This window comes from Orbicella franksi, chromosome 11 (assembly GCF_964199315.1).
Source record: "Orbicella franksi chromosome 11, jaOrbFran1.1, whole genome shotgun sequence".
Classification (NCBI taxonomy): Eukaryota; Metazoa; Cnidaria; class Anthozoa; order Scleractinia; family Merulinidae; genus Orbicella; species Orbicella franksi.
Genome location: NC_138155.1, coordinates 22,751,380 through 22,771,379, shown reverse-complemented (window position 1 = coordinate 22,771,379; position 20,000 = coordinate 22,751,380). Strand labels below are relative to the sequence as shown.

At 38.3% G+C, this 20,000-nt stretch overlaps 2 protein-coding genes and 1 long non-coding RNA gene across 5 annotated transcripts in view; 2 read left to right on the top strand and 1 right to left on the bottom strand.

Annotated features, from left to right (window-relative positions):
• Window positions 1-6,331, top strand: part of LOC145502879 (uncharacterized) — a 6,565-nt gene extending 234 nt beyond the window's left edge. The window contains exons 1-5 of one of the 3 annotated variants that reach the window (XR_014051401.1): window positions 1-553; window positions 2,727-2,811; window positions 3,209-5,243; window positions 5,689-5,892; window positions 6,217-6,331. The exon at window positions 1-553 is cut by the window's left edge and continues 234 nt beyond it. This is a non-coding gene — a long non-coding RNA (uncharacterized LOC145502879). The other 2 variants (XR_014051402.1, XR_014051400.1) reach the window with 2 other exon arrangements.
• A 2,830-nt stretch (window positions 6,332-9,161) lies between these two features.
• Window positions 9,162-12,394, bottom strand: LOC145502218 (uncharacterized). The gene is made up of 5 exons (XM_081481475.1): window positions 12,304-12,394; window positions 11,750-11,812; window positions 10,783-11,144; window positions 10,082-10,282; window positions 9,162-9,500 (listed from the first exon to the last, which is right to left on the bottom strand). The coding sequence occupies exons 1-5, from the start codon at window positions 12,392-12,394 to the stop codon at window positions 9,162-9,164; spliced, it is 1,056 nt and encodes a 351-aa protein (XP_081337601.1).
• A 5,438-nt stretch (window positions 12,395-17,832) lies between these two features.
• LOC145502217 (uncharacterized) lies at window positions 17,833-18,676 on the top strand. The gene is made up of 2 exons (XM_081481474.1): window positions 17,833-18,486; window positions 18,599-18,676. The coding sequence occupies exons 1-2, from the start codon at window positions 17,833-17,835 to the stop codon at window positions 18,674-18,676; spliced, it is 732 nt and encodes a 243-aa protein (XP_081337600.1).
• The last annotated feature ends 1,324 nt before the right edge of the window (window positions 18,677-20,000 follow it).

The following is a 20,000-nucleotide window of genomic DNA, read 5'->3' as shown; positions in this document are numbered from 1 at the left end:
GAGGTTGATCTAATATTTTTAAGACAGGGTTCCACTGAAGCAATAAACAGAAAGCAAGAATTAACAGGCAAAGAAGTAGCGAAGAAGATCGCGAAAAAGACTGAGCGGACCAGCGCTGGGGAAGGAGGCGAAACAGTGCTGAACAATGCCGTGAATTATAGCTAGTCAAGGGCTAGAGAAAGGAAGTGAAATAATACCGAACAATGGCGTGAACCAAAGCTAACGAGGGCTATAGAAAGGAGGCGAAAGTACCCGACAAACTGATTTAGAAGACTGCCGAACTCCCCATGGCCAAGTTCAAAATTCGCGCGAACGTGATGCTGTGCAGCCGTGCAAGAAAATTCAAAAGTCACCTGATTTGGTCAGGTGATGAACAAGAGAAATCAAACGTACCCGAGTGTTTTAGAGAAATTACAAAACAGTAAGCGTAGCGGAAAGAAGTGGTTGATTCGTTGGTCTATCGAAAATATAACTTCAGTTCAGTCTTCACAACTTTTGGTGCAAGTTTCTGCCTGGAAGATTTACACTGGCCGAACTGAATTGCCAACTTGCGGTAAGTGACTTTTGTTGTTGCGTTTGCTATGAAAATTAACAAGTTGCCTCGGCGATAGAAGCTTATTTTCAATTGGAATCCATTAAAAGTCTTGCTTATTTGAAGCCATGCTGTAAGAGATTTTAAAAATTGCATCGTTTTAATTTCGCTCGTGTCTAAACAATAACACGTGGGTCGCTTTGGAGGTTGCTGGAAGTTGTAAACAAATTAAGTTTTCTGTCGATTTTCGTCGTCAACTTAAGCTTATAACCTCACGTCTAAAAATTAGCTTAACCAAAACCGTACTTGTAAACACGGCCGGGCGAGTTTTGAAGTTTTCTCTGAGTTAGTTAGCACTGCCGCTTCGTAGACTGCTAAAATTTCTTCTTCTGTTGTTGAAAACCAAGAAAGGTCTACAAACCATTTTAAGCCGAAGCGAACAGGATTTGCTAAATTTACTTTTGTTCATATGTGAATATTTGCATATTGTGATTACAAAGTATGGAGATTTCCTCGTTTTGTTAGTTCGATTTATTCGGTTTGGCGAAATGCTTTTGTGAATTCCGAGGTTAATTTGGTTGAAGAGTGGTAAAGCTACTACCAATAAAATGACTGCAAAGCTAAATTAAGCCGTCGGCAAAAATACAGACTCTCAGTAATATTCAAATTTAAGCGTGAATAATTTTTAAACTTTAACACCGGAAGCTTAAACGAATTTTCTTTATCCTCTCTTTTATTCGGTCACCTTTCATTGAGAAGGGATTTGCTGTTGATACTCGAGCTCAGATGTAGTGATATGCATCTTGTGTTTATAATGTAGATTTCCTCGTTTTATTTTGTTGTCTGTCCAATCAGTTCGGTTTGGTGAAATGCTTACATAGTCCAAAATGTCGAGTCGACGATTATGCATGGCAATCCTGTCTGCAAATAAAGCTCTGCTTTGATTTTGATTGGCTATTTCATTTTATTTGTGCCATTGCTTTGGGTTGGGGGTACATGGACCCTATTTTCTCAATAAGAGGTTATTCCCCAACACGGTATTTACACTTAATATGGAAATGTTCCTAAAAAGTGAGATGGTACTAATTAACTTGGTAAATTGAACAGTGTAATAGAAGTTCTTGCCTTGACCATTACTTGGTAATATGAATAACTTTTACATACATATATGCACAATTTAGTTGGAGAGAGCGTTCTCCTATCTCCACTCTCTCTCTCTGCTGTCTTCTTCGCACTAATTTTTTATTAACTAACTTATTAAATGAATGTCACGGACTGTTTTCTTTGTTGTGCATGCATACTTTTTTGCTCGTCGAAGAAAGTTTCGGTTTCTTCCAGGCTGTACAGTTTCCTTTTTCCTGTCCTGTACCAATTCGTTTGTGATATAACTTTGTGAATTCTCTATTCTCCTTAAATTTTATCTCATCAGGTTGATAGAATGCACTCTCAGAGTGTTCCATCATTGTCTTCAGTCGCTACAATTTTCTGGAAAAAACGCAATAGTTTTCTTAATTTCCTTTTACTTTGTGTTAAGACTTGTTAGCATGCCTGTAATTGGCCCATGGGCATTACGGGAGAATAATTTTCAAGTAAAGAATTACCTTCATTTTAGTGTTGAATATTTTAAATTGTTATGAATTAGGCATTTCTTTTTATTTTTTATTTTTTATATTTTTTATTTTAGTCGCACGCAATGTTTTATGATTTTACTGAGGTATACCATGTAAATGTAAATAATGCACTGGAATTGGCCAATCAGAGTGTGCATTATATTGGCTTTAAACACAAACAATATAATTATAATAAATGACTTGTATGTGAATGATATTTTATTACAGAGAACTGGACAGGGCAAGAACTTCTCCTTCTTTTGTGAATTTATATATTAATTCCTCTCAGTGCTGTCAAAATGTCTCAGGAACCTTCATTTCTGATAATCTATTATTTTCCACCATACCTACGGCACAGAAGCTCACCAAATCCTAACTGATAACTAACATGTGTGTATCTCTAGCCTTTGATGTGTGCTACATGTATATTCTGTTATCCTGCCTTAACTGCTAGAAACAATTTTGACAGAGCTGTTGCAACAGTTTCACTTAAATTGAATTCCAGTAACAGCGCTACATGTAGCAGTGTTATTAAGTATGAACTTTATGGAGGATTTTAACTTTTTATTTTTTTATGATTACAGACGACAACAAAACATACATGTGTATACATAACCTGATGTTGGTGTTGGTTACAAACCGTAGTTCATAATAGTCATCCTATTACAGGTAAGGGGGAAAAGTTCAGAGAGTTTAGAACATTTCTTCCCCCAGCACACCTTAGCTTCTGTCTATAGGTGCAATAATTGAGAGGTTATGTATATATACGAAGAGTAATGTAAAGTTACTGTATAAACTAAACAGCATTAAAATCTGACATTTGAATGCCTCCTTTGCTAAAATTAGTCACGATTTAATTGTTATCACTCCCTGTGAATTCATAGAGATTCCAGAGGCAAATTATCACCTAATGTGGAAGTCCTGTCTTCAAGTGAGGGAAAATGACACAAAAGAGTTACAATGAAAGTAAAAAGAATTGTGAATGTTGATATGGTGTACATTATACATCATGTAAAGGTATTTGGTGAGTGCCAAAGGCATAACAATTCATGTATTGCTTTTTCAGGGCAAATTATATAACAGTGACGTTTTAAAAGGTGTGATCAGAAAAATAATGAGTACATTGTCCAGGCAGCACCAGTTTATGGACGGCATGTGCAGACAGTAAGAGGAACTGTAAGCACTACCACGTAAGTTAGTTTTATGCTTATGACTTCTTGTTCTTGAATCTTGTGTCATTTCATCACAAGAATAGGTAATGAAAGATGCAATAGTTGTTGCAATATATTTTTGAAGGAAAACTTATAAGTCTGCCTATGCTGGATAACAGCCATGTGTAAACTGAATGTGAAGCAAACACTCTGTTAAAGATGGGGCAACCCTAAAACCCAGAAACCGGAATCCAGAATCTGGAACCAAAAACCGGAATCCAGAAACCGGAAACCGGAATCCACAAATCAAAGAAAATAAGTTCTTCAAATACGCGAAAACTGTTTTGCTTATCTTTTTGACTGTAAAAAGTAAGCTGCCAAGTAAAAAGGACCTCAAACTTAACCTTTTTTGAAACAAAAATTCCCTGTCTGTTGAAATCGTGCAACCGTTATTTTTAGTGAGGGCTATGATTATGAGAATCTCAGTAGAGTGCGTCTTAATTTTATTCCAAGCACCTTGAGAGTGTCTAAAATAAGCTTGCTGGTAATTGCCATTTTGTTTAAAAAGTGATCTTCAATTTACCAGGAGTATAAATTTATCCTTTATGTCGCGTAGATACTGAACAAGATAGAAAATGTCATAGAGAACAGGATATCCGTCACTAGCAGCCCCCTGTACATTGACAGTCACGTCCCCACTTTCGAAGTCCAAAGGCTAACCCATCTGGTCTAAATATGAAATTTGATTTTTCCAACAGATACGAGACCAATTCCAGATTAACACAATTTCCACACTGATACTGTGACAAATCAGCCTTTCATATTCTTGGCGGCCATCATATTAAAACAATTTGTAGAAATGTTGCACACTTACTTCCGTCTGCTTCTCACTTGCTAACAGATTAGACTACATGTTGTTAAAAGATGCTAAAAGACTGCCAGAAACTCACTGCAATAGCCTATAATAGCTTGTTGTTAATGTGCTGCTCACCAGTCTTCTCAGAGCAATTTGATCTAGACAAGAAGTGGGCTCTCACTAGGGGCAGCTTGAACAAAAGATGGGTAACTTAGCCTAGGAGCAGGCTCTCGTGTTTGGGCTAGGGACGTGAGTGGCAAAGCTGCATGAAGGCTCTTGGTGACATGCCAATGCAGAAAAACACTAGACACCTATTTAGCCTGCTCAGACACTAGAGACAGATACTAGAGCCTGCTAGCAGGCTATGAGTAACTCTATGCACCCAAAAAATCAGTAACCCTGACTGGATAGTGATGTACCCAATGGATAGCTTTATGCAGCTTTTGAACAACCGTGCCAGATATATAGCTAAGGGTTGTTCAGAACTAGTCAATAATTTTTTAGCAATTACAGTCTGTGGCTGAAGTAAAGCCAAGAAAATAAATAACAACAAAATAATTTGTGCTCATATTTATTTATTAGACATTGCTGAAGTGAATTATTTCTATCATCATTCATAATATCTGGATTCCAGATTCTGGTTTTTGGTTCCAGATTCTGGATTCCAGATTCTGGATTCTGGATTTCGGTTTCCAAATTCAGTGTTTTAGGGTTGCCCCAGATGATGTATGTGCATATGTTAATCTTGAATAATCTGAAATTTCAGAGAGTTTAAAAATATCATATCATATCTGTGATGGTTCTGAGGTGGAGGGCTGTTACATGTACATGTAAATGTCTCATGCACGATTTTTCACTCGTTATGATTCAGGAGCAAATAGTTTCTGTATCTGTTGATGTGCAACAATCTACACCAATATTTCAACCTAATAATGTACAGTGTATATTAATTAACCAAATTATGCTGTTTTTAGTTGACCAGTGCTACTGGAGTAATGTGATGTTGAAGTGCACAAATTTACAAACACACCCAGTGCCAACTTGTCAAATATATAAACTGGCCAGACAGTGTAGATTACAAAATTCTCTGAAAGGTAAGATGTTTCTTAAACGTTATTTTGTAATTAATGATTTCTCAGACATTGTTTTCTTCAAGAAAAGATTCATACCCCACATGGAGGTTTTTTCTCTATTAGAGCTCTTGATTCCTGATACTTTAATTTGGAATTTCTAAAGACTGGCCATGAATGGGTGTTGGGTGTGAATTAATCTTCTGAAACTGCACATTCATTCATTGAGTAAGCAAGAACATCAGTATTTATCCTGACAAACTCTGATAATTTTCTTCTGGAAGCTGAACTCATATACAGTTGTACAGATATATGTACAACCAAACAGCCTGGATGACCCTGTGGTTGGGACTCTGCACATTGTTGTAACCCTCAATGTTCCAGTTTCTTGTTTGAAGCAAATTGCATTTGCTCTTGAAAGCAAGTGGTGAAGTTCATAACAGTTATGTAAGTTTGCTTTGTATTTCAGGGCAGAGCCTGCCACAGTGAAAGTTGGAGTACCAACCCCTAGCATTTGATTCACTACTAACACTCAGTAAACAACTAACAATGAAGTACACTGTATATCAAAGAAAGGAATTACATGCCTGTTCCTGTCCGTCAATATATGAACAGTTTACAGATGGGGAGCCTGTATTAAAACATCAAAGATTTTCAAAGCAACCATGGCCTGGTGAGATATTTCTGAGGAAATATAAATTTAAGGTCCTTATGATTGCTTATAGGCATTTATCTTTATTGTAAACAATATCTTACTGAGTGTATTTTTCTTGTGTACTAATTGTTGTAGAACACAGAGATCACTGTTATGACAGAGATATTAATTTGTGAAAAGTTCTATAAACAAATGCATCTGGGAACAAATTAATTTATCATGGATGCAGCTTCTGAGAGATCCCCAATATTAATGGAACATACACTGTTCATACATGTAAAAGAGTTCAGTAATTCATTACTTATGATTGTAATGCTTTGTTTGGTTTCTCTGTATTTACAGACAACTTGATGGGATTATAAATTCTGCACCAAGTTCACTGAATAAACTGACTTGGAGGTTCAGTTCTGCAACCCATCCTGTTTGTAGTAATAGCATAGCTGCAACATTGTGACAGATACACTGCATTACATTGTTAAGAAACACATATTAACTAATTATTTTTAAGTGCCTTTTAAATTAATCAGTTTTTTCTGAGAGATAATTTACTCATGGTTTATTTAAATAATTGGCTTTTTGGCTTTAAAATGATATTTATTGAGCTTTTAAATCAATTTTGTGATAATCTGCATTGGACATGGCATAAATTGATATTTTGCCAACACGAAATGGAGAACTGGGTCTTAAGCAAAGTTGCAGGATTAGCATTTTTGTAGAGAGAAAGGGTTGAGAAATTTGTGACATTCTACAGACAGCCTTGCCATTCGCAATGTCCGATAAGGTTAATTTGTTCCATTCTGTTGTAGAAATAGTGTTCTCTAATTTATAAATTATTTCAATCTGTTGTTTAAATGATTGCCTTATAACCCCCTGTCTGGCTTTGGTGCATGTAGGATATTGATGTATTTTTTTTTATCCATTTTGCTGTAAATTACCTTAATTGATGTGTCAATCAAAACATATCTTGGATACGCTGGGCTCTTCTGACAAATGTACCTATGCCTGATAACCTTGGAGTGCATTTGGTTGTGTAGTGCAGACAAAATACATGTACATAATATAACTTCCTCTTAGCTTACTGATAATTCTTGGTATAATTTAATCATAGCAAAATAAATTAATGGAATCCAATAACAGCTCTTGTAGTCCACAATGCAGTCGAGAAAAAGAACAAATCACATTGAAATTGAATACTAAAATTATTATTAGAAGCCTATGCAAGTATTCATGATCAGCAAAAAAAAAAAATATCTTAATAACCATCCATGTGAGGGTGATTTTGCTTATTGCAACCCTTCCAGCAGGAGGAGACTCCATACAATAGTGAAGATGGCTAAATATATCTTTGGGGACAGGTTAGAAAACAAAACTTTCCAACTTTTCACATATGTATACTGTTTTGGTATTTTTGTGAGATTTCATTTGGTAGAGATTCAGGGACTGAGTATATTGTAACCACTGCATTTCAATCAGTCCCCACAACAAAAAAATGTGTAAACTTCTTTTGTGTGGGAGTCCCCATGTTAGCTGAGGAAGAATATAATGATTAATAACAATGCCTTGTCTTTCTGAATAAGGTAGGAAGGAACAAGAAATGCCACCAAAAAGCACAGAAGACAGTTCTGTTATGTGATCAAGATTTTTGGTGGCTTCCAAGAAATCCTTGAAATCATGGCTCTATACTTCATAATCACACCATCTTACACCTCGATCTGCTGATGTAATACTAGTTCCGGCTGAAACTATTAAATCATTCGCAATTTACCTCATACAAGTTGGATTATTTTCATTAGTGTCATTCCGAAAAATAACTGAGGAGCTCCGCTTTTAGGCTGGCCTAAATCTATATATTATGTTGTATATCGAACATGGCCTATTGTAATACACTCTTTCTTTTTTATATAAGAATATATTAATAACAATATCGAGGCTGAAATTTGCGAAATTTTGAGAATAGTTTAAGTATAAACTCAAGGCTGAGATAAAGATGGTAAACACATTAATACAATAATATATGTTTTTAACTAAACCGTATAAAATTCTTCCCTTCTCTAAACGGCAAAACTAGCAAAAAAAGCAACAAAAACAGCACTAGCCGTATGTTCGATGCTAAACATTTCTGCAAGAAGTTAACTGCGTCACATTGGGTTTTAGTGCCTACAGGCTGGCTTCAAAATTACTTGATAAAACACCATCCAGACACCAAATACATTCGAAAACAGAAACGTCATACGCTATAATCTAGGAATATTCACAAGAATATTTTTAGCCTAAAATCGGCAGAAATATAACAAAATATAAAATTATCAGACATGATAAGAAACCAGCTGAAATTTGCCGATTTTAGCTGGTTTGCCCCCTCAGAAAGCACTTGCCTGATTTGCATTATAATGTAAAAACAGACATAGCGGTTATCGTGAATAAAAGGCTTATTGCCTCGCATCCACGTTGGATTACATTGTAATGCAAATGAGAAAGTGAAAGTTAAAGGATATTAGAGCGTTTTATATTAGAGTGTCAAAAAGTGATTTGGTTTTTATCAACTACCACTTTTTTTATCACTAAATTAAACTTCATCTCATACTTAGCACAAAGGTTTGCATTTGAAGCTTCACTAAGTACGTGTGTAAATCCTAAGGGAAGAGGAGGGAGCACTCCCTGACAATTTTGCTATGCCGGAGTGTAGTGTATAGCTTTCTTGAAATCCTTGACCTATTTCAGACCAAATTATGTGAATTGCCATCGCGTGATAATTGACCAGTGGTAGCTTGAGTCAACTATCACGCATAGAAATCGAGAGAGGATGATTTAGTACATGCTTTAGTATAAATCTGCTAGTCGCTCAAAACTTCGGTAGCAAGATAGGTTCACGTTTTTTGTTAACCCTCGGACGTACAAGCTAACTCATACCCCCACCGTGGTACAAGGAGGGGCTGGGGAGGGTGGATGGAGCCCCTCCCCTGGGGTTTTCGTGTTGTTAAGACACAGCGAAATGAATTTACACTGATTAGATAGCCCTAAGCTTGCTCTATAAGATGATAGCATTTTGGTTGGTTTTGACGTCATTTGACTCGCTACCTTGCTTATGTAATGTAGAAATTCGTGAATTTCTGCATTTCGTTAAAGAGAACTTGAAAAAAAAAATGCAGAATTATGTCAAAAAATTTGATGTTTGGCCAAACCTGCATGAAATTTGTGGTTGCCATGGCAACGTCAAAAATGATAGACACAATTGACGTGTGAAAATTTCCTCGGAGGATGACAAATAACCACACCTTACTGTTTTCTTAGTTAGGATATTTATCAAAAGAATATTCTTTCATAAAAGGGTATTTCTTAATCATTTTAGTGACGCGCTCTTTTTGCTCCTCGGTCCAAACTACTGTCTCTCTGGTGAATGAGGGAGCTCCATATAAAATCTTGCTGCATTTCTCAAAGTAATCTTCAGAACAAGTAACTCCCAAATGGTCGCACAATCTTTGAAGCGTTTCCTTCGGTCTTAGCACTGTTTCGTGTCCTGGTATATCGAGAACTGCAGCTCCGTACCGTTCCCTGACGCGCTGATTGGAGGCTGCCATTTTGAAGTAGGATTCAATTTGATTATCAAGCTGCACCTTGTTTTCTTTCTGTTGGAGATAAAAGAAAACATAGAGTAGGAGTGCTAATCGCCTCCCCCCCCCCCCCGGGGGGGATTACTTTCTAACGTGGAATATATAGGTATGTGCGGCCCCAAAGTGCATGGTTTTGTAGCTGTTTTGGTCATAAATAGGGTATCGGTTTTGGTCATTTTGGTCTCAAATAGGGTATGGTTTTTGCACTCTAGTATTGATTTGGGTATGCTTTTAAGAGAAAGCCACTTTAAGGCCACGATAAGACCATCAACTAAAGACCTTCACAATGTCTTGAACTGAAAAAGAGAACTAATTATAAGGCAAGTCTCAAACAGGGTATTGATTAAAGGGTCAGGTCAAAAACAAAGGGTAGGGAAAATCGCATAATTTGGTCTTTAATAAACTGAGAGTTTTGGGAAGCTTGCCGAACACCCGCACCCAATTTTTCTGGGAGGACCCTCTCCCCTGCCGGGGGGCGGCTAATTGTAAATAAATAGGTGTCGTCACTCCTTATCTCCATACATCGTGTAACATACATGAACTTAACCCTTCAATGAGCATGATGACCAATGACAAAAACACCATAACCTTCTTACTTTTACTCCTTCTTTCCTAACAGCGTCACGTGACCCTGTAGCGCGAAGCATCATGGTTGCTATGTTGTCAAAGGGGTTCCTGTGAACGTGTATGAATTTCATTGGTACTTGAACGACTCGATTGATTTCTTCAAGAACATTCAGATTTCCGAGTTGGTGCAAGGCTAAGGCTGTGTTTCCTCCTTTTTTGTCACCGATAACCTTGGGAAATAAATAACAAAAAGGATATAAAGAAAGAACGCTAGATAAAAACAAACAAACAAACAAACAGAAAGAGAGAGAGAGAGAGAGAGAGAGAGAGAGAGAGAGAGAGAGAGAGAGAGAGAGAGAGAGAGAGAGAGAGAGAGAGAGAGGAAGGGGTGAAAGACTAGAAAGAAGGAAGGAAAGAAAGAACGAGAGAAACAAATTTGCATAAAAAGAAAGAACTGAAAGGAAGAAAGAAAGAGAGAAAGAAATACAGATAGACAGACAAGCAGACAGGCAGACAAGCAAACAAGCAGACAGGCAGACAGAAAGACAGACACAAAGACAGACAGACAGGCATGCAGACAGACACAGACAGGCAAGCAGATAGACAGGCAGATAGTCAGACAGACAGACAGACAGACAGACAGGGGAAAGTGTATGCGAGAGACATAGGGAGAAAGACCAATGGAATGAATAAAGTTTTATTGAGGCACAGAATTACTTTATTAACGTACCTTTATTCTCGTTTGATAACCTCCTTGCCATAAGCCTGGCACGTTGTAGCTGTAACTTCCCATCTTCCCTTTTGGATACTTAGAGCGAATTCCAAACACTGCTTGTTCTCTAGACAGCTGGTGGAGGTCATAAAATAGATGATATTTTGACAGTTTTGTTTTTCTAACAGTTGATGGCCGATATTTATTCCAATATTTTATCACATCGTATTCATGTGGGATGATAATCTCTGGATGTGCATCCAATATGGCGCCCACTAAGCTATGACTGCTTCGAGGATATCCAATGAACATTACAAATGTCTCCACTCCATCGTACAATTTGAGCAGTTTCTCTGCATAAGAGAGGGAAGCAGTTTTAACTGAAAGAAAAATAAAATTTAGTTTATTTCAGCTGGGCTCAAAATTGGTTTCAGTTTCGAATTAGCCGAACATTCTTACGTCATGCTTGACCATATACATTTTGAACATTTGCATAAATGCCCCTTGATTTGTGTAACAATACTTTATAGATCGTTAGCCTCGTACATATGTTTCCAGACAAAGGATTTTTCACATGAATGAGAGGCTTTGGATTCATAAGTATTGTTATCCACGTTTAGGCGTCATTTATAAGGTTCTATACAAGCCCCTGTTTACTTGTAAGGTCTGTGTGTCCATTCCCTTCTTTAGTTACAAGGACCACCCAGTAGCGGATCTAGGGGAGGGGCCGGGGGGACCGGGACCCGCCCCCCTTATTTTGGAAGAAATCAGAGAAGGAAGAAAAGCCGGCGGGCAAGCAAAACAACCCCTCTCCTCCCCCTTAGCTCAAGGTCGGGATCCGCCACTGCCACTTGTTCAGCAACGGTTACACAAATAATGTTAAGGGCGTTTGGTCGCTTGTCGCCTGATCTCCTCAAGCACTCCATTGACATTAAGAGAGTTTGAAATCTTCTTGTACTGGTCTTTCATATTTTGACAGGCTTACCTACGTAGGGGGGCCACCATGGGGACAGCATCCCAGAAGCCACATTTGGGGACATGCTATATGCTGACACATAAATTTAGAATAAATATACTTGTTTTAATAATTTTCCAGTTCTCAAAAAATTGTAATTTAAACTTAATTTCTAAAAATTGTGAATGTAGTAACTACAAATCAGGAATGTATGCTATTATAATTATTTCCTGCTTTAATCTAGTTAAATGTCGGTTTTATGGGATGCAAACTTATCCGTCAACGATAACAAAAAAATTTCCTCTTCTTGCTAGTTAGGCATGCATTGTTGCGCGAACTGCCACCATGCCTATATTTGATTCAGACTCGTACCCAGTCGCTATTTACGTGTTTGGTAGGAGAGAAGGTTGGATACTAGGGTGGATTAAGGAGCGCAGGGTATCATGGTAAGGTCCGCACGCTCCACTCGATCCAGACCGCTTAATCTCTTTGAAACAATCCAATCTCAGTGACACGTATGACCCGTAAATAGCGACTGGATGCGAGGCTGTATTTGATCCGACCCTGCTCACGGTATAACTCACCGTTTGACAGTCTCTGCCTCGGAATAGGAGTAATTTCCATGCTGTGGAGACCAATATCTTTTCTTGAGAACATTTCGAACATTTCGAACATTTTGGATGCATTAGGTTCTTTTTTGCTGATAACAATGTAAAAAACTAAAACAGCGACCAAGGCCGAAAATGACGTAAGCATTAGAAGAAATCTCCTCGAAGTCATTGTTTATTCTCTGAGAAGAAAAACAAACATTATTAATAATAAACAACAACTGTTGGCAAATGTATTCAGTATATTCAGGAGCCATAATCGGGGACGGAGACCGAAAGTCTTAGGATCCGCGCGCACCTATGATATGGGACAATTTTTCTATTTTAAGAACAAATTGCGCCATCCTGACGTCACATATCTGCGCGGATTCACGCACATGTCAGGGGCTCTCGCGTGGATGTTGTCACGTTGTGTGATCAAATGGTGAGAGTTGAGAGATTCTCTTGCGTATTTTTCACAGCGATGGCAGGGAATAAGGCAGGGAATACGAACCAGGGCGCTTATATGTAGTTTTATGCTCTGAACTAACGGAAAAGGTGGGTTTTTCAGGGTAGAAAACAAGACTTCAATCTCGCGCTGGAAATGAATAATAAGATCTGCTCACGCTAGTTGTAAGCTTACGCGTTTGTTTTTGCGTTTGTTCAGACTTAAGAATATAGCAAGAAAACTCTCTACTCTGGTATCGAGTTAATTTGTGAGTTTCTCAGACAATGGTTAATCATAACCAAAACCTGTTTTGATGGTTTCTTATTGTTTCTGCTTGTTTGGTGAGTTTGCAAAAGTTTTTGAAAGGAAAGTCTGACGCGTACAATTAGCTCATTTGCATAGTGCAGCTCGTGCACTTTCAAGTCCGAGTCGGTGTTTTCAATTGTCAACAAATCTTGACAAAGATTTCTTTCGTTATCTTTTGTGCTGAGATGCTGCAACAAATTTCACGAACGCAAAAAAGGCTACTAACATCATGTGTGTTTCTTCAACATAAGCATAGTGAAGTTTTACACTGCGAAAATGAAAATAGACAAGGAGTTTTGATAACTCGATCAACAAAATCGAAATCGTTATTTGAAGTTGATTAAAGAAAGCGTCATTGTAACTTTGCTGATTATTTCTGCTTTATTCACATATTTCCAGCTTAGCTTTTAAATCTGTTCTCAAACATTTATCAATCTTAAACATATTTAAAAACTATAGAGTTATTGTTTGAGTTCGATGTACGAATTAGTGCGGCGGCGGAAGTCCAATTTGTCATGTTTACTGACTGTACAAAACACGCATCGGCGGGCGCTCTCTTCATCGACAACAGAGAATTTACTGGATTTTTACACAAATAAAACTGAGCAGTATCTACGGACGTAAAGTTATTGGGCCTTGATGAAACATCAAGCGTTGCTTACAATTCAGGCGAAGCTCTAAGTAGCAATTATTTTGTCTTACTTTTCGGTCGCGATAGACTGGCAAATTCCTCGCAAGCGTGTGGCAAGAGGAGCTAGGAAACCATGAAGTCCTGAAGCACTGCCATATCTAAATATATCCAGCTAGTTTTTTGTTGTGTAATGGAAAAGCTGTTAATCTTCAAAATATGTGAAATTTAAAGTGCAGTAATATACAGCTCATGTAAAAGAAGCATCCGTCGGAACACAACTTGGTCAGCGATATATATTAAGCTTAAAGCGGAACATACCTAAATTCGACACGGTCTTACTTCACTCAAACTGGAGCAGCTTACGACGAAGATACTTAATTAAGCAAAATTCCAACAGACGTAAACGCGTTGAGTTGTGGGCCAAAAACATGAAAAATTTCGGGAATTTTGGACGCCATTTCCCCCGCGCGACATCCGCAAAAATCCTTGCAGCATATACGCGCGTGTGCCGCAGGTGATGGCGCAATTTGTTCTAAAAATAGAATTATTGTCCCATATCATGGGGACAACCCCAATACTTGAAATGGCGCGCGCTTACGGTCTCCGTCCCCGATTATGGCTCCTGGTATATTGCCCTTTTGTCAATTGGTGATTTCAAAGATTGACCAGGACATGGGTAGGGAAAGTCTATATACGAGCCAAGTGGCCTATCAGGCCGGCGCTTGTCTCCAGTTTCAGTAGCATGAAACCATGAGAATTATTTCTACTCCCCCCTGGATGGGATGCTAGTCCATCACAGGGTTACCCCCAGCATTAATTTATACACCTGGGTGGAGAGAAGCACTGTGAGAGTAAAGTGCCTTGCCCAAGAACACAACTTAATGTCCCCAGAGGGCTCGAACCCGGACCACTCGATCCGGAGGCGAGCGTACTAAACGTGAGGCCACCGCTCCCCCAGGACATAGTTGACGGATTAACCCTCTAGTTTTGCAGATCGGTGAAAGTATTTTGCTGAGAAGATGTCATCATACACTTCAAATACACATCTCATAATCTTTGGAAAGCAATCGTACCAGACCATGCTTTGGGCTAGAATTAGAAAATACTCCAACAAATAAGTGTTTTGCCGGTTGAACTACAATTTACTCACGAGTAAATATCTATCAACTAAAAGACATTACATTGCCGCAGCAGTTGTGAAGGAGATTTTCCCGATTTTTGCCAAAGTATGATTATCATTTTTCCCCGATCATTAGCAGTAACAAGACTCATGAAAACCTCATGAAATATTAAGTAATATACTAAACACGAGAGACAGTGTTTCATCGGGATATCCTGAAACACCAAAAAGAGAGTTGAAAATACGACGCGCGGCGGAGTATTTGTGACAAAATGAGAGGTGTTTGCATAGCTGATGAACTGTCTCGAGTGTCTGATATATCGTCTCAATGTCAAAAAAAAAACAAAAAACACTAAGGAGTAAACGTCGAAGTAAAATCCTCAAAATCTATGGGTATCCAAGCCTCCTTCACGGTTGTGATTTTCTTTCTTTTAACTTCATGAATTATTAATGAGTTTGAGAAGTGGAGTTCTAGAAGTATACCTATGGAAATGATTCAATCTGATTGGCTGAGCTACTCGAACACTATCACGCATTACTGTACAGTGGCTGAAGGTCGTTCACATAATGGCAACTTTTTCTGTTTTCGCTGTTTTAAGGAAGTTTTAGAAATGTTACTGGACAAATCAATTCCCAAGAACACCAAGGAAAGGGCATTGAGCGTTATGCGACTTAAGAACCTCAAAATTCGGCCTCGTGAACTATCACCTCATAGAAATCTCGAGCTTGTAATCGAGATGTTAGATGTTAAAGTGCCAATGAAGTAAAAATAATTCCTGCTTATTTGAAAGGCCTTTCAAAGTAAAGAAGAATGGCGTTTTCCTTTTTGGAATATCTTTTTTCGTTTTAGAGATATTCATGTTCTTGTATTATGCAAATGAGGAAAGTGATGACGTCATAGTTGGTTCCTCCAAAACAGCACAACGCTCAATCGAGAATAACTCTAGAAATATTAAAGCAGTGTTCTTCAAACTTGGAACCAGCAATGTTCATCACAAAAGAAACAGAATGACACCTACTATGTTGTTGCCATGGCAACACTCTTGGCTCCAGTCTCTTTCTCTGAAAAACCAAATATCCCCATTTGCAACCTTTTAAAGTGGGACAGAGGGTCTTGCTCGGAAGACATATGGTTCTCATATTGTCTTAACTCTCCCCATTAGATTGTGGGAGTGGATGATCCTTGTTTAAGATAAAATCTGGGAATTTTAGTCTTAATTAAAACAGAACCAGCGGCAAAACTGTTGTCATGGCAATGGCACGACGGGTGTCATTACGTTTCTTTTGTGATGTACATTTCTGGTGCCAAGTTTAAGGAACACTGCTTTAATATTTCTTAAGTTATTGTCGATTGAGTGTTGTGCTGTTTTAGTGGAACCACCTATGACGTCATCACTTTCCTTACAAAAACGTAAATATCTCTCAAACGAAAAAAGATATTCCAAAAAGGAAAACGCCATTCTTCTTTACTTTGAAAAGTCTTTCAAATAAGCAGCAATTATTTTTTACTTCATAGGCACTTTAAGGAAGATACCCCCTTTTACGATTAACCCTGACTCACGAGTATCATGAAAAACTTCTAGTAACTGCGCCATCACACGGTTTAAACTGGACTGATAAAATGCTTCTGGTATTTGCTTGAAACTATTTTTTTTTATTTTAAGAATGTATATGTTTTGTTCCCAGGCTGAATATTCTTATGTTCTACCTACTGTGATTGGCTACCCGAGTGAGCAAGATGACGCTATCTGACTTGCCAGAGATTACGTGCTTTGTCCCACACTGTGTCCCTCTACCTTGCATTTTTAAGGACCTCGACTTCGTTTCGGTCCATAAAGAAGCAAATCAAGAACTTGGTCAATATCTAGCCATATTGACCTCACGCCTAGTCAATAACCCATGTACAGTTGGACCCCACCTATTCTAACTCAGTTATTTCGAATTCCTCGTTATTTCGAACTTAAGACCCTATCAGTTATTTCGAACTCCCGCTATTTCGAGCAATTTTGCGCTTCCCTTGAGAGTTCGAAAAAGCGGGGTTCAAATGTAAGTAAGTAAACAAATGCACCTTATACATGCACAAATACTGAGCGGAATAAATGGAAATGTGTGGCTCTCGTAAGCTGCTATTGTTTTATTATTGTAGCAGCTGTTATTGTTCAGATGACTCGCACCTCTTTAAAACTTCTATTTTGATTCGTTCTTGTTAATCTGCACCTCTTTTGTTTTTAGGGCTAGGGCATTGTTTGTGTTGTATACCTATTGTTTCGTTTGGCCAATCATGAAGACCCTTGCAAATGGTTCAGGTCGGCCCTTATTGTTTTAAGGCTGGGGGCATTGATTCTGTCGTTTGTTCTATTGTTCCCTGGAGGGGTATCGAACCATTCATGAGAGACCTAACGAGAGCATGGAATGTATGTCAACGTGGCGCCCGAAAGGTTAACGGGTTATATGACCTGCGCCTCAATGCTAATTGTTCCTCCGTTGAACTAACGTAACGATCTCTGTCAATAGGTCGCATGCATTCCTAAAAGAGATCAGACACTTCGACAAAGTACGGTAAGTTCCGTTTGTTGCAAAATTTAACAGTACTACCAGCTAGGAAACTATCAGGTTATTTTCGGTTCGGGGGAACAAGGCAGCTTTCATTGTGGCATGAAGTTTATGTCTTACTAAAAGTACCTTCTCCAATTCAGTTTAAAATTTAAATTGTTTTCGGGTCGAAGGGACAACAAAGTCAAACTTACATTGTGGCATGGGATTCTTGTCTTACTAAAACCGGTACCTGTTCTTGTTCGGTTTATAAAATTTAAATTGTTTTCGGTTCGGAGTACAACAAACTTTTGCCAAAGAATTCCTGTCTAAAACTTGTCCTGTTCGTTCTGTAAAATTTGATAGCTTAAGGCTACTTTCTGACATATTTTGACACCCGAAAAGCAGATCCGGAAATTATCTACCAAAATTGAAATATCTAAAGTTTAAAAGTTTTAATGTTAGGATCGCTTTTACAGTGGAGTGGCAATGGGCTCACCTTTGAGACCCCTTATGGCAGACGCATTTCTCTGCTCCATCGAAGAGAAATTAGAGCATGATAACAAGCTCCCAGAGTTTTATAGGCGGTACGTCGATGACACGCTTGCTACGATGAAGGATGTGCCAGCAGCAGAAGCCTTTTTAACAACACTTAACAACTGTCACCCATCCATAAATTTCACGATGGAACTACCTTCTGACAACAAGCTACCATTTATTGGTATGGAAATACTTAAGAAAGGTCACAAACTGGAAACCAGTGTTTACCGGAAGCCAACAAATACCGGCCTACTACTCCATCACCAAAGCCATGTGGACAAAAGGTACAAGAAATCGCTCATTAAAACCATGGTAAACCGTGCTTTTCACCTATCATCCACATGGGAGTCTTTCGTGACTGAATGTGATCGCCTGAAGCTGATGTTTACGAACCTCAAGTACCCTGAAAGCCTAATTAACTCCATCATTTCTCACTTTGTCACCTCAATGATGACCAAAGATCCTCTCGTGCCACCTCAACTACCCGTCAACGAAGACACTGTTCACCGAGTGGTATTGCCATTTAAAGATCAAACGTCAGCCGATGCAGTGAAAAAACAACTATCTGACCTGAGCAAGAAAATCAATCACACTCTTCAACCAGTATTCAAGAGTCGCAAAATCTGTGTAGATCTCAAGATGCGTGAACCAAAACCATCTCTAATTAATCGACAATGGGTAGTGTACAATTACCAATGTGATCTGTGCGATGCAGAGTATGTCGGGTATACCAGCCGGCATTTGCACCAACGTATTGATGAACACAGGTTCTCCGCAATCGGAAAGCATTTAAGGAACGATCACGGCCTTTATAACATCGACGACCTTGCCAATAATTTTTCCGTCCTAAAGAAATGCAACGGAAAGCTGGATTGCTTGATTTACGAAATGCTGTTTATTAGAAAGAAGAAACCTAGCCTGAACACGCAATCGCATTCCATCCGCGCGAAACTATTTGTTTAAACAAATGTGTTAATGAACAATCACACCTCTTACCACATATATAACACTGTTCAACCGTTATTTTCTTGTCACTTGATAATGATGTCATGACGACATCGAAACGTTGTGTAAAATTGCTATCGCTCATTTTTATTTTGAAATGTTTATCGAAATTTAATCTCATTCAAATAATATGTCGTCATGAATATTGGTCGCCGTTAAGCAGTGCATGCTTGAGAAAAACTTGGCGGTCGTCAAGAAAGCGAAAAGCCAATCACAGTTCCTCTTTTGCTTTCCGTACCTTTGGTCCTAAGAATTTCTTCGGGAATAAAAACTCTCTCACCATGTAAACGATGTACTTCATAATCTTCAGAATTTTTTTCTCAGTTATTTGCGTCTCGCAGTCTCACTATTTTCATAAGGTTGTCTCGCAGTCTCGATCTTTAAAAGACCGAGAAAGTCTAGAAGTCCCAATATATGAATGGATGTGAATATTTTGTTTCTCAAGTTATAAATGACGTGTAAAAGTCTTAAGAGCAAATGTCACCAAAAATCAAGTAACAATTTAAATTTCGCGGCAGAAGTCGAAAAATCGATTTTTCTCTATTTTCGTCCACGTATAGCCCTTAGGTAGATATGAAATGTGATACAGTTTTTCTCCGCTTGAAACGCTTTAAAGTCGTGAAAATCAAGAAAAACGAATTTCGCCCCGACTATGGCCAAATTGGTCGAACGCAAAGGCTGAAAATTAGAAATCTAAACTTAATTTGCGTTCGCGTGTGAAAAAGAAACAAAACTTCCCGATACTTTTTCTTGAAAGACAAAGTATTCAGCTATCAAAAACAGGCTATAAACTTGTCTTGAGCCCCCGTCAAGGAAGAATCCTCAAACGTTGAAAAATTGCTTTTGTTTACTCAGCTGATATTCCCAATTTAGGAATAAAATTCGGAGATATTTTTCGACATGTGCCATAACTCCAAATTCCCTCAAACTTCGCCAGCATAATCTTTATATGTTGTTCTAAAACATGTATCAAAATCAGTTCGGGTTCTTCTTCGAGTGGTTTTTGAGGGGCCGCTGAAAAAGCTACATTTTAATGAAAACATGAGCAAAAAATAAACAATAGACTGCTGCGTGTTGTTTGAGGACAGACGGGTATGAGCTTTTAACGACCT